Source organism: Peromyscus eremicus, chromosome 5, assembly GCF_949786415.1.
Source record: "Peromyscus eremicus chromosome 5, PerEre_H2_v1, whole genome shotgun sequence".
Classification (NCBI taxonomy): domain Eukaryota; kingdom Metazoa; phylum Chordata; class Mammalia; order Rodentia; family Cricetidae; genus Peromyscus; species Peromyscus eremicus.
In genome coordinates this window covers 48,767,161-48,782,725 of record NC_081420.1, presented here as the reverse complement: position 1 = coordinate 48,782,725, position 15,565 = coordinate 48,767,161, and the positions used below count along the sequence as shown (strand labels likewise).

Genomic DNA, 15,565 nt, shown 5'->3' with positions numbered 1-15,565 from the left:
GGGATGATTGTGAGCAATGCAGTGTCAGAGATCTTCATAGCTGCTAATCTTTATATAGACTGAGTCCTAGTTGAGTTTTAAGAACATACACCCCAGGAACACAGTAGAATCACACAGGGGAAAAAAAAGCATCTATAAAGAAGACAAGGGTTTTAAAACAAATAAGGCATTTCTAAGATGCCAGGTTGAGAGGCACAAGAGAACACCAGAAAGGTATGTTTTGTTTTGTTTCTTCACTCCATTACCATGATGGGGCTGATTTCATTTAAATTTTTGAAAAACTAATAGTGTCTAAGTAGGGCATTACCTTCTTAAAAATGAAAGCTCTTAAAAACATTAGATTGTCAAGAAAAAAATCAAAGCGACTAATGTTCAAAACACAGTTGTTTTCATAAATAACAAAATGGAGATTCCTCCCCAACCTCCTTGGAGATTCTGGCTGTCATTTTGAGTTGTTTAGTGCTAATGGGCTGGAGATAGTACCCTCATGTACTTCGTCTTGAATGGTGTCTTATTTCTTCTGTTAGTGTTACCTTTAAGCAGCAAAATCAAAAGATCTGTCTCTAACATACACATATGTTAACTTGCAGAACCTCTCCACACCTAGTGTGAGACTCAGGGGAGGAGACTCTCCTCCCAGCTCTGCTCAAGGTTCTGGGGTTCTCTGACCTAAATACAAACACAAAGGAATCAAATACAAAGCTCTAAGGCCATAGCTCTGTACCTCGTCACCATCTCCTTCTCTTTGTTGGATGCGTGTCCTCCAGTGCAGAGAGGCCTGCTTGCAGCAGACAAGAAGTACAGACGGTGGTTTTTGAAATACTGATCAATTAAAGGAAGGACAACCTGAAAGAGAGGAAGAGAAAACAGATCTACAGAATGGACTACTGGGGGGGGGCGTGGCAAGAGCTCAGAGCCCACAGAGATCTGTGCCCGTGTAATACTGCACCCATGATGATTCTCTTCTGTCATCTCCAGCTCATGTATGTGTGCATATGTACATGCTTTTGTGCATGCCTGTGAGCTTGGGCAGAGCAGAGTAGGATGTGCTGTAACATAATTATGAAGAACACAACAGTTTTGAACAGTTCAGAATTATTCTCAAAATGATATATACTTGATTGTGTTCGTACAATATCGTTCAGTGACCAACAGGCTCTCAAATCCCCAGGGCTACCACACACTGAGTCACTATTATATGTGAGAACTGAAAAGGATGTAGCACCATGCTGTTTGTCCTACTGTATACTGTGTGTGGTAGCTGCCTTTATTTCTGCTTTGTAGGTGTTAAATGAAAAATGAAATACGAGACCTACTCAAAACCACAGTGCTGCCGGCTTCCCTACACAACATACATGGTATCTGCCCTTTCTCAAAGCCAAGGTCCCCACTTTATTCAGATTTAGCTCCACTGCCTTAGACTGTCTCTTCCTCCTACTCTGTGTACTTGCACACACATCTTGGTACACACAATTTCCTCCCTGTGAAGGGCACTTCTGACTCCTCATGCTCCTCATTGGCAGACCTCAGCTCAGAGGTGCTTCACTGTGTAGGCAGACCTTTTCTGATATCTTCACTAGAGAAAAATCTTATATTCACTGCCCCTCCAAGGCATTAATTTGGATAGAACTCTGTTTCTGTCTCTGTCTCTCTGTCTCTGTCTCTATGTCTACCTCTCTCTCTGTCTCTCTGTCTCTGTCTCTCTTTTTTTCTTTCTCCATCTCCCCTCTCTCAAAGCCTTTTAGTCAAAAGATAGGAAGAAATGGGGTTGGATTTTTAGATCCATATAGTCATTTTCTGGCTTCTAGAATTGTTAGTTGCTATTTTTGCTGGATATGGTGTTTTTATCCTACCTTGTAGCACAAAACAGTTATAATGAATGACTAAATACACAATTTTATCATTCTCTTGAAAGTCATAATAAAGCCTGAATATATTGGCTGGCAGACAGTAGTTACTCGATCAAAATGGAGAATGAAATTAAGTCACAGTAAACATCTCTAAGCAACAACTAAGGGTGCTGGGTAAATAAGCAGTTTAAAGATATATTAGTGACATGAATACATATCATTTCTGATAATTGAGTGTCAAGAGGGGATTACAATCATGTAGTGGCTGGAACTGATTACAGATACTGATCTATCTCTCTGTCATCTGACAATCGATCTTCTATCTATCCATCTATTACTAACATCCAGATACTGATCTATCTCTCTGTCGTCTGACAATCTATCTTCTATCTATCCATCTATTACTAACATCCTGGCATAACCACATCTTTAGATGACTGGATCAAACTATAAGTCCTATATAGAGTAGAAAGAATAGATGAGAGATCCAGTAAACGGTGTAACTCTGAAAACAGAACCAAAAGCAGATATTAATCATTCCAAAAACATGCCATTTGAAAATCTACCAAATGTGTTTATAGAAAATGATCTGAAATATCACCAATACAACTATACTGGAAAAAAACTGTCAGTAGCAGTGTGCCTTCAGTTTGACTGTGTTGTTAAGAGGCACACTTACACAAGGGACACTAATGTATCTGTGACAGTCCCCAGGCCAGTCTCCTGCCTGACACAGCTAAGGAAGTAAAGGAGCCCAGTGGCAAGGCCACACTTCCCTTAATCTCCATCCCTCCTTGGCTGAAGGAAGTGATGAAGTCCCTGGCAATATGGAGAACCCTTGATACTCTTCCTATGAGCAATTTATCCTCTAAGCCTCAGCTTGTGAAAGAGCAAGATTAAGATCCCACAACACAGAATTTATGACCAAAGCAATATAGTCATTCATACACAGTTAAGCTTATTGCCTAACAGAAGATGTACAAAATGTTAAGAAACCGGGTTGCTACTTCTATTTCACACAAAAAAGTCCTAAGAATTAGAATTTGGATTTTTTGGGGGGTGGGGGGTGGGGCATAACTAAGTCATGTGAGAAACACAGTGGGGAGAGCTGGGTGAGTGTAAGGTAAGTGCTGACCAAGAATACCACAAGCAGACCCATCTCACATGAGCCAAGCAGGTATTTCTGTGCCAGGAAATATATACTTATAGTGAGAGGAGCATTTATAGACAAGTGTATTATAAAAAGTAGTGATGATCTAATAAGTCCATTTTGTAAACACACACACACACACACACACACACACACACACACACACACACTGAAGCTGAAACAAGACATGTCATATACTGTACTTTGGCAAAGAACTTGATTTCTTGCTCATATGGGAAATGTTCTCCTTTGCTTCTGCTGCCACCATCTGTAGACAGGAAGAGATTTTTAGGTCCATGTAGAACTTCCAACATTTTAAGAAATTCATACAAAATGCATAGCTCAAAATGTCTTCCTAAATGTATCATCCCACCAAACTGAAAGAAAATGCCAAACAAAGTGTTCAGGCTAACTTCAGCAATGTGAATACTCAGCTGCAAAATTAGGATTCCGCTAGAGAGCCAAGGTACCCTGACCTATGTCAAAAAAGGATTTCCTATGTGAGGAAAAACCACTCTTGTTTTCCCCAGGGTTTAAAGAAAGATACAAGGTTAGTAATTGATTGACCTTAGCACATTGGATTGGAAGACAGTCTCTATTACCCACTTCATGCATACAGAAAAAGCCCATGCCTATATACACAGAAGAGGTAATAATAATCTACAGCAATTCTGTCGATATGCAGAACTTTGTATGAAACTAAAATTTCAGAGATGAACATAAGCATTCAGATTTTAAAAGACTCAAACTTACTTGTGCCAGAAAAAAAGAACTTTTGCAATTAGAAATAGGAATGATGATATATGCTTTAGCTAATCTTAGAAATTCAGAGTAATTTTTATGGAAGACATTATATTTTATGATATTGGAACAAGAAAAAGAATATGGGTTTTTTTTGTTGGTTGGCTTTTTGGTTTTGTTTGTTTGTTTGTTTGTTTTACACTTGAATTTTTCCCCTTGGTCATGGGGATAGAACAAAGAACCCAGTACACACTCAGCAAGTGCTCTACCAGTGGACAGCATCTCCAGCTCTCTGTCTATTTTTATTTTGAGTCAGAGTCTCACTAAGTTACCTAGGCTGGCCTTAACCTCATTCTGTAGGCCAGGTTGGCCTTGAACTTGCCATCTTGCTGCTTCAGCCTCCCATGTAGCTAGTATTACAGGGCACATACCTCCTAGCTTGCAAACATCTTTATAACGGACTTTCTTGTGTAAAATATATCAAGATGGCTTTGTGCACAGTCAAATCACCAAATATTTCAGGAAGTGTAAGAAATATCCTTTTGTACATTTAACATAATATGTTGACATAATATGAACAGGTTTGGAGATAACAGAACCACACCAGCAGAAATGAAATGGGAATAGAAATGAAGGAAGGAAATGTAAAGCGGAGATGCTAATGTTTTTATTATGGGGCCTTACAATTTTCTCTACCTTTGCAATGGCACAGAAAGGCCCCTTGATAAAACTCTCATCACCAGAGTATTCAAATTTTCAGTATGAAAATGCTGTTCTTAGCGAGGTGTGATGGCACAAGCCTTTAATTCCAGCACTCAGGAGGCAGAGCCAAGTAGATCTCTGTGAATCCAAGACCAGCCTCATTGATATAGCAAGTTCAGGGCCAGCCATGGCTAGCTATGTAGTGAGACTCTACCTCAAAAACAAAACAAATAAATGAAAAGTACTTTTTGGAAGTATGCACCAAGAAAAAAAATTCAAATACAATTTTATGTTAAATACCAAGAGGTTCAAACTGTGAACAATCTTTATCCTGGTTTGATATGTTTGATTCAGGGGAAAAAACATTTTTGTGCTAGAAGGTGATTAAAAACTTAGAATAGGGAAGTTTTAGAAATAACCAAACTCTGTCAGTGTCTAAGAAATTCATGTGCACTCATATAACACTATATGGCTATTTTAAAGTTTTCCAATTCAACCTACTCTCCAGAAACTTGGTTAATGACTGTTATGCACTCCTTTGTACTGAGATGGATGGAATGTGGACACCCTGACACTTCAAACACTAGAAATAGCAAGAGCTCGACAATGATGAGCAGTAAGAGAAACTACATACCGAACTCCAGGATGTACTGATGAGCCTCGTCCACATAGCGGATCAGCTGCTGCAGGAAACTATAGGCAAATCGCTTCTCAATGGAAGGTGTGTCCAGATCCAGGTCCTTCAACCCTCTAAAACAACAAAAATAAACACTGAAGTATGTATATATGTATATATGTGGTCTCTCAGAAGATAAATTTTATTTTAAAAACTATGCATAAAGTTGAAGGCAACATAATATTCTTAGAGCTAATGACAAAAGAGGAATTTACCTATAAGGAATGCTTTACATCCTGTTGTTGGGATGCCTTTCTGTATGCTGTGAATATGTGTTGCTCTGATTGGTTGATAAATAAATCTGTTTGGCCTTATAGATTAATAGAAATGGGTCAAGTTATAAGAGTTAGCTAGCAAGAAGCCTGCCATAGGTCATGCAATTGGCAGTTAATATTAAGCCTCTGAATGATTATTTTATAAGCAGCTGAGGGACCACACGGCCAGGTGGTATTGGAGAAAACTTCTGGTTACATTTGGCTACCCAACGTGTTAGCTCGACTCCCACCTAAAACTTGACAGAACTTAAAAAGAAATTCTAAAATTGAGCTAAGAACAGCTTTCTATTTCATGTCTCATGCGGGCTGAGATATAGAGATGCCAAGGTACAGAGACACCACGGCATGTGGGCTTGAGTGCAGCATGGCAGTGCAGCACACTGCATGGTAGATTTAGCTTTTACTCATACAGACAAAAAGGGTTTATGGTCCAGCTGCATGCTCACTGATGGCAGCATGAACCCCAGAGTTAGCAGGGTAAGCATGACTCTCCTGGGTACCCCTCTACCATGTTGAAAAACTCAGGTGGGTGGAGTCAGTAGCCAAGGCTGCTGGTCCTAGCCTCACAGCTTAGCAGTTAAAAATCTCTCTTGGTCAGAGAAGGATTATAGATTCACAATGAGACAGATTCAGATGGAATAAAATTCTAAACTGTTTATAGTGTGTCTGTAAATATGTACATAGGCTTAGAAGAAAGAGGAAAAGGAGGATAGACAGTTATATAAAGAAGTAGATAGTTTTAAAAAATAAGTCTTTAAAGAGACAATAAGAATAATATAAAAAATAAGCCACATAAAGACGGAAATTACACAGAGAATCTGGATTATATTGTCTTTGGGGTTTTTAACTGCAGAAAGACATTTGATTGTAAAGGCTACCGAGTTAAGCAAATACATATATTTTAAAGGCATCTTGACCTCAAAGTTTGTGTCTAAGGATACGTTGCTTTAGAAAAGAGGTTCTTCTTTTGTTTCCGCAGAAGATGAGAACCTGTGGATTGTTTCCAGGCTAATATGGTTTGATCAGCCAAGACCCCCTGAAAGGTCTCCGATGACACCATGGCCCAGATGATCCAACATCCAGAACAGCTTCAAGGCAACTGGCTCAGACAATGCAGTCTCGCAGACTATTCCAGTTAGGACTTGACCATAATTCTTAATTTTCTCAGGATCCTCAAAAGATTGCCAGTGCCCCCATCCAGCAGGAAGTAGTTTGAGAAGCTATTCCCAAATTCCCAAATTCCCAAAATATTGTTTATAAATGTTTATTTTTATTTAAAGGAGGTTGATTATAAATACACTCTCTTTCTAAAAAAGAAAAGGGTATAATATAGATATGATAGGATAAAAGGGTAGATTGAACCTACTTTTAAAGAGCAACAACTTGTTTAAAATGTTTTACATTGCTATAGATTTTAGTTTATTACAAATTTAAAGTTAATTTTGTTATACCGTATGTATATTTCTACTCTCATTTAAGATATTGTGTTTGTGTAGCTCATTTGAAATTATAATGCATGATTAAGAAATACAGATTAATAATTAGTCATCCATGATAGTCAAATTTATAGTCATATTAGTTAAGTTTTCTAGGTATATATAGATATATTTCAATTAGGTAGGTAATCTTCAAACACTTCAAAGACCTACAGAATATAGCATTTAAAATGTTTTAAAAACTTAGACTTTCTGGACAGTGAGACATGTCTGCTCCTGGAAGCACTGATTTACTTCAAAGAGAAAGATGGGCATCAAAGACACTCCATATGGAGTTTATCTTCTTCTTGGCAGAACTGGCCATTTGGGTAAGAAACTATTCTTGCCTGGACTGACTGGCAAAATGTTGTATAAAATGGACATACAGGACCCATAGGAAAATGACCGCTGAATTTGCCAACACAAGGTGGTTTGTTTTGCCTTCAGGTTCCTGCTTTGAAGAGGAGACTGCCAGACATTCTACAGGACACAGGAAAAGTGACTGCGAGACTCTAGGCCTACAGGCTGAAGATAGATACCCCAAAGTTGCAGAGGAACTTTAGGTAACTGTTCAAGTAGCCAGCTGTCTCTGTCATTCTAGATTTTTAGAAGTTGCTTACAAAGTACTTCCTGTTTACTTAGATAATATTATATCCTTCTGGGGTCTTTGATGTAGTTGAAGACTAGATAGTTATAATTTTCCTTGATTATGATAAAAGGTAAATTAAGTATGAAACCTTAGACTCACAAATATAAGATAAATAGAATATTTTGTTTGAATTTGATAAATATAAATAGACTAGATATTGTAACTGTAATTCTTTTCTTGATAACTGTTTTGTTATATGCAATTTTACTAGGTTAAAATTAAAACCTTCCTTTTTGATTAGACAGAAAAGGGGAAGTGCTGTAGGATGTCTTTCTGTATGCTGTGAATATGTGTTGCTCTGATTGGTTGATAAATAATTAAAACCTGCATTGGCCTATGGCAGGGCAAGATGGAGCCAGGTGGGAAAATCCAAGAGAGATAGTAGGAGGAGAAAGGAGAGGAAGGAGACACTGTGAGCCACCGGAGGAGAAGCAAGATGTGAAAATACCAGTAAGTCATGGCCACATGGCAACTTATAGATTAATAGAAATGGGTTAAATTATAAGAGCTAGCTAATGAGAAGCCTGAGCCACAGACCATACAGTCTGTAAATAATATAAGTCTCTGAGTGATGATTTTATAAGTGGCTGAGGGACCACCAGGCTAGGTGGGACCAGAGAAAACTTCCAGCTATAGCATCCAATATAAAATTAAAATGAATCATTCCAATACTACATGTTAAAATGTTGCATTTATGCAAATGGGGTATGGTTCTTTTTTTCTTCTTTTTTCATTTGCTTAGAGATTTTTCTGAAATAATGGATGGAGATTGAATGAAGTTGTAAAAGAAACAAACAGCTAAGGGCATTGCTGTCTCTGGTATGAGCTGTGATAGTTAAACTGTCCAATTGACACAACACAGAGTCACCTAGGAAAACAATCTCAATGGGGGATTGTCTAGACCAGGTTGGCCTGGGGGTAAGTCTGTGAGGGGACTGCCTTGGTTGACCTAATTGATGTAGGAAAACTAACCCTGAAAGTAGGCAGCATTCTGTGGAATATTTTAAGATGTGTTAAATTTGTTTATGCTGTGGAACATTTGTTTAATGATGCAAAGATGAGTTGCATTCTTTTACATTGCATTTGTTTAATTCTGTGAAACTGTGTTACTTTGCCTGTCTAAAACACCTGATTGGTCTAATAAAGAGCTGAATGGCCAATAGTGAGGCAGAAGAAAGGATAGGCAGGGCTGGCAGGCAGAGAGAATAAATAGAAGGAAAAATCAGGAAAAAAAAAATCGAGGAGCAAGAAAAGAAGAGTCCAGCCACCCAGCCACATAGCCAGACATGGAATAAGAAGGAAAGAAAAGGTATACAAATATACAGAAAGGTAAAAATCCCAGAGACAAAAGGTAGACAGAATAATTTAAGAAAAGCTGGCAAGAAATAAGTCAAGCTAAATCCAGGCTTTCATAAGTAATAATAAGTCTCCATGTATATTTACTTGGGAGCTGGGGAGTGGGCCCCCAAAACAGCAAAGAGTAAAAACAACAACAACATGACATCATTCCATGTTGTAGATTCCTGGGCTGTGTAAAGGGAGAGAAAGGTTGCTGGGCACTAATCATATATGCATTCACTTTTCTCTGCTTTTGACAGTGATGCGACTAACAGCTTCCACTCCTGCCATTGTGTCTTCACTAACGACGGACTGCCACCTAGAACTGTGAGAGGGAATAAATCCTTTCTCCTCTACGCTGTTTTTGGCCAGATGCTTTACCACAGCAACAGAAGGGAAGCTAGGATGTGTGTTTTGAACATACTATCCAGTGGCCCCCAGGTTTAGTCAGGTCATTGAACTTATTTTCAGTTGAAATCCCAAAGAGCATTTGGAAAGAACATGAGATGGATGTCCACTTGCCTGGATACAGCATAACCACTGATCTGTAGAAACTTGAAGATATCCTGGGCCTTCTCTCTGTCCTTGGCTTTCTCTTTGGCTGTCAGTGTGTCATAGGGCACCAGCAGGGGGTGGTTTCCTCCTCCTAAGAGAACAGTAAGACAATATACTCTGAGATGACACCCAGACAATGGTACTTGGGCCTTCTAACAGGCATTTCAAACCTGAAAATACATGTATTTATAATATCAAGTGCTGGTTACATGTGCCGTCAACATGGAAGGAAAAAAGCCAAGGGCATTCTTTATTCACATGGAGCCTAAATTTGAGGAGTGGTAATAGACAATAAAGCAGATACAACTCAGTAGAGAGATTTTAAGACAAGCTCCAGGGTGATGCTTCATTTTTTTGTCCCGAGGAGAGAAGAAAAGGAATATGTCTTTAATAAGAAATTCTTGTGGCACCTTCCAGATCACAGTATGCATCTAAAAATACAACACACACACATACACTCAAATACATATAGACTTGCTAAGTTAAAAGTTGACCATTATCAAGTATCTAATATTTGAAAAATTAAAAGATTTCAGCCAGTAGCTTCTAGCAAAAGCCTGGATATCCTATATGTTTAGAACTTATAGAAAGTAGGTATAATATAAAAAATTTATGAGACTCAGTCAGATATGGAATACATGCCTGTAATTCCAACACCTGGAGGTGGTGTCAGGAGGAACAGGAGATAGAGATCATCCTTAGCTATATATCAAGTTCAATGCCACCCTTGGCTATGAGATTTTGTCTCAAAAACAAAACAAAAGAACTCATAAGGAGGGAGGGGCAAGGGTACCTCTAAATAGCAGTGTGACTGCTCTTTCATCCCTCATTTTCTCCCACTGGTCATGTAGGTGTGGGTGTGTTATGTAGGGGGAAAGGAGGCAGCTCAACAGAAAGCTGAGAGGATGCAGGAGTTCCAAGGATGCTACCCAAAACATGCCAGTACTCACTCTGACTTGTGAACTCCTTCATATGAGACGGGAAGGAAAGTTCAACCCTTGTCTCCATGGCAGAGCACCATAGTGCAAAAACATTCCAAGTGATGGTGAAAGTGGAGAAGAACCCTAAACCCTTGCCACTGGTGTTGGAGCATGGTTACTAGTCTCAGGACTTTAACTCCTCTGCTTCTCTATCTCATCATTAGCATGTTTGGGGATTAACCCCAGGACCTTGTGTATGCAAGCAAGTCCTAAGCTATTTTCCCAGGCCTCACTCTTTTTCTCTTAATGATACACATTTCTATTATGGTCTCTTATTCTCCCTGAACCTTTCATATTCTCCTCACATGCACAGAAAGAGTACTAAACACCAGGGTGAATGAAATAAATTTATTTCTTCAGGCTTTTCTAAAATGGATACATCTACAAACAGATGTGATGATGGTAAAAGAAATCAGAATGGGCAGAAATGAAACTGCAGGCTCAATGCTGAGTCACTGAGTGCTTCCAACCTTAACACACACGGAAATCACACACACACACACACACACACACACACACACACACACACAAATACATGCACACACATACACAAATACATACAAATAATATATACAAACACACACACCTACACATATACAAACACACATATAATATGTGCACAAATTAAGGCCAAATGAGTAAGAATGCAGGAAGTTCAGTGTAGAATGCATTGGCTTGAATAATGTATTTATGTAAGTAAATTATGAAAAGATTTCATTAGCATTTTGGTACTTTTTCAAGAGGAGAAAGAGGACTGGAGGGATGACTCAGTGGTTAAGAGAACCCACTGCTCTTTCAGAGGATAGCTTTGCTTCCCAGCACATCCCAACCACTATCTACAAGTCCAGCTCAAGGAGATCTGATGCCCTCTTCCTGCCTCTGGGGGGTACTGCATTCCCATGTACACATAAATAATAGAAAAGAATCTAAAAATGTTTAAAAGAAAAAGGAGAAAAGAAGTTACTCAGGAGCCTGAGGCAAGAAGATTGCAGCCTGCGTGGGCTGCACAGTAAGTTTACAGCCGGCCTCAATCTCATGGTAACTCAGTCTCAAATGTAAAGGTAAAGAAAAGGCTGAGGACATCTGTTCCTGGCAGAAGACATCCCTAAGGCAGTGCCCGAGCATTCACAATGCTTGAGTTCAATCCCCAGTACTAAAAACAAAGCTAGAGAGAGTGAGAAAAGGGCAAATGCAAGCAGGAAAGTGGCAATAACATAACTAGTGTAAACAAAAGGAAAGGGCCGCAATAGTGCAAAACGCACAAAATTGGTGAAAGTTTAGTTAGACATGAGGATTGTGGTCAGTTTAAGAAATATAATACACTAATAACAAAGTGTCCAGCACTTTGATGCTAATTCAAATACTTAGATAGTACTTTAAATTCAGATAATTTTGAGATACAAAGAGGAAAAGAATAACATTATTAAAATCCCAACACACAAGGAATATACATTAACAGTAAGGAAATTACAGTTGTAAGTTGGACTCTGGATGCAGGCATGTTTGAAACATTTTCGTATAATGAAGGTATGGTGGGGTTTTAAGCAAAAACGTATACCTACTTCATTGGATCCTATACTGCTACAGTACAACTCTCTGGGTTTTTAATAGGGGTCTCTAGGAAATACTACCTTTGGATTCCAGCTCCATTTTCTTTTTCTTGGCCCATATGTTGTGGTAGTTTTCAGCCATCATTTCCGCCATAGCCTATAACGTACCAAATATTGAAGAGTTAATTGATTCTTCAGTGAAAAAGGAAAGAGCTGTCTTCTGAGGTGGAACACACAGACATATCTTAAAGGAATAGAGCAGAATATTAATTCTGAGATGAACCTGAAGTAGTCAATCAGAAAACTCCCCACTTGGAAATCCAATTACATAGAATTTTAATGATTTGAGAAATTAGACACTAAATATCACCAAACTGTGGATTTGATGGAAATAGCCTTTCTTATTCATTATGCTTAAATATGTCTTTTGTTAATTCAACAATGAATCTTCAAAATATTTATGGATATGGACAGAAAATAGTTATATAAATACAAACTTGCATTTTAACTCAAAGTTTTATAATCCAACCTGTACCTTATTAAATAATAAATAAGAAGAATTCTACGGACAAAGATTTTACTTCTAGGTCATTCTTTGTCTAAACCAAATGGGGAATCTTAGATCAGATGTGATCTTTTCTTATAAATTTTGAGGGAAAAATTCTAATATTCTTGTGCTCTTTCAAAGTCAAGATTACAATGTCTTTTTAATTGGTTCCTACATGAGCAAGAATGAAAAGTAAACCAAACATTTTAACAGCACATGAAGTTCATATTTATATCCTTAGTTCTCTTGAACTAACACCAAGATCAATATTCCATATTAACTTGCTAATTTAAGCTCTATGGAAATAAATTTTATCTTTCATTCAAATTGGTCATTTCAAAACACATTCCTTAGTGACACAGAGAAGACAGGGGCTCTGGACAAGACAAATGGAATGTGACCAATTTCCATAGATTAACAACCTAAAATTCCTGATTATTTATTTACTCTTTTCTCATGCATTTTTATATTTATGTGTGTGTGTCTGTGGCTGTAAGTACTCACAGTGTGTATGTATATATATATGTTTATGTGTCTATAGGCACCCACAATGTGTGTTTGTGTCTACAGGTACCCACAATATATGTATGTGTGTGTGTGTGTGCGTGTGTGTGTGTCTTTAGGCATCCACAATGTATGTGTATGTATCTGTAGGCACCCACAATGTCTGTGTGTCTGTAGGCAGCCACAATGTGCATGTATATGTGTGTATGTGTCTGTAGGCACCTACAATGTGTGTGTATGTGTGTATGTCTTTAGGTACCCACAATGTGCGTGTGTGTGTGTGTGTGTGTGTGTGTGTGTGTATGTGTGTGTGTGTGTATGTGTGTGTAGGCACACACAGTGACCAGAAGAGGGCATCGCATCCTCTGGAGCTGGACACTTGTGAGCTGCTGACATTGCTGGAAATATACTCAGTTCCCCTGGAAAAGTGGCAAGTGCACTTAACCCCTGATGAATCTCTTCAGCCCCAAGGAAACATTGTTTTGAAAGTTGTACAGTAGCCACCTTTATTTCATCCTGAGTGGTGCTTACCAAGGCCCCCAGTGAGGCCTGAAACCTCAGATAGTACCAGATCCTTAGTATAGCATATATGTCTTCCCCCACACACTAACTATGGTGCTGCCATGCTGCACCAGAGATCATCTTTCCTCCTGTGTTCCAGACCTCACACCTCCTCTGCATCACTGAACTTACAGTCTGGAGCTATCATAAAATAAAATAAGGATAACTGAACACAAGCACTGCTCTACTTTGACAGTCAATCTGATGGCCTACATGGTTAAGCAGGGGTCAGTCTACACAACATAAAAATACTGAACACAGGAAAGATTCATGTCCAGGGTGGAAAGAAGCAGGATAATAAGAGGTTAGTTACATCATGGAACTCAGAACGGGAAGTGGCAACTGCTGACCATTTCAGACTACAGGGAGTAACAGAAATCACAAAGGGCAAAACCATAGATGAACTTGGGTTTTCTACATTTAGGGTACTAAAAGGTGGAGTGTGTATTAACCATGAACTCTACAGGCTGGTCATATGATGAAACAATGCACGCTGTATAATGCTCACAAAAGTGTTCTGGTTTGCTTTTCATAACAGCTTTAGAGACTATTGTGAAAACCTGGATACTCACATGCAGGTCTCGAGACAGTGTAACGTTGCTCATGTCAATAGCACGAGGGCTATACCCATGCGCAGCATCTATAGACACCTGGATGATTTATTTAAAAAGAAAAAGAGAAGCATCTCATTAAAAGCTGCAGAAAGAGCCTTCAAAAACTTAGGGCAAGCCGGGCGGTGGTGGCGCACGCCTTTAATCCCAGCACTCGGGAGGCAGAGCCAGGTGGATCTCTGTGAGTTCGAGGCCAGCCTGGGCTACCAAGTGAGTCACAGGAAAGGCGCAAAGCTACACAGAGAAACCCTGTCTCGAAAAAAAAAAAAAAAAAAAAAAAAAACTTAGGGCAAGCATCAAACAATGTTTCCTGCGGTAAAGGCAACAGGATAATTTCAAGGACACATTAAATTAAATTGTGAGTGTCTCACAATCACTTATGATTAAATAATTAATCTTAATACCTCAGGGAGAGACCTTCTAAAAAGTTAATTATTAAGTTAGAAGTATGTGATGAATCCCATGTCCTGTAGTGTGTCCCCAGCCAAGGGCCACTGAGGCCTTGAGCTTCCCACCAACCCTGGTTAGCGATAAAGAGCGGAAGAGCTCACCATTTACAAGCATGTTTGTGGGTCAGTTATGAAGAGAAGCAGGGGCCAACTCGATTTAAACAACGGTACCATGTAGCCTTTAGTGGCTTACAAGGAAATCGTCATTGACCAGACTTGCCTAATTTCTACATTTTTTGCTTTTAAAAGCAAGATATATATATTTATACTGACACCTATAGATTTCTGCTGCTCTCAGCTTTGGTCTGAGAAGCTCCTTTTACAGTGGGTAGTGGCTAACACACAGATTCATGACTGGTTTAGCACTCATATCCCTACACACACACACACACACACACACACACACACACACACACACACACACACGGCTGAGAGACTATCACAGAAGAGAGGTCAGGACTGTAGGAGCCAGAAGATGAGGTGGAGAACTAAGAAAGGCTATTGGATCTGACTTGGCCATTGCACACATGAACTCTCAGCAGCCGTGGTTACCTGCACAAGATCAGTCAGTACACATCGCACAATGGAGAGACTGAATACGTGCATGAAATTTTCAAAGGAAAAAACACTAGTATTTTTAAAAAAGAGAGAGAGGCTAGAGAGACAGCTCAGTGCCTGCATTTCTCACCACCCACGTCAGGGAATCAGGTGGTTCAGGATTGCCTATAACTCCAGCTCTCAGGGATCCGACACCCTCTTCAGGCAGCTGCACTCACATGTGTGCATATGTACACAGAGATGCATACACATAGACACACAAAAATAAACCAGTAAATGAATACATCTACTTGTAAACTTCCACAGTTTCACTGTATTCTATCCCTTTCTTAGTCCAACCAATGAGGAAGACATGAACCCTCAGTCTTCTCATAGATCTTAAGTTCTATTGTAA

The 15,565-nt window shown here is 39.1% G+C and overlaps 1 protein-coding gene across 1 annotated transcript in view; it reads right to left on the bottom strand.

Moving 5' to 3' along the window:
* The window catches only part of Ryr2 (ryanodine receptor 2), a 415,387-nt gene that overhangs the window by 134,372 nt on the left and 265,450 nt on the right, over positions 1-15,565 (bottom strand). The window contains exons 56-61 of the mRNA XM_059263016.1: positions 14,126-14,203; positions 12,023-12,098; positions 9,379-9,502; positions 5,078-5,193; positions 3,204-3,268; positions 725-846 (exon numbers count right to left, since the gene is read on the bottom strand). Coding sequence (XP_059118999.1) covers positions 725-846; positions 3,204-3,268; positions 5,078-5,193; positions 9,379-9,502; positions 12,023-12,098; positions 14,126-14,203 — 581 coding nt within the window. The remainder of the gene's footprint in view (positions 1-724; positions 847-3,203; positions 3,269-5,077; positions 5,194-9,378; positions 9,503-12,022; positions 12,099-14,125; positions 14,204-15,565) is intronic.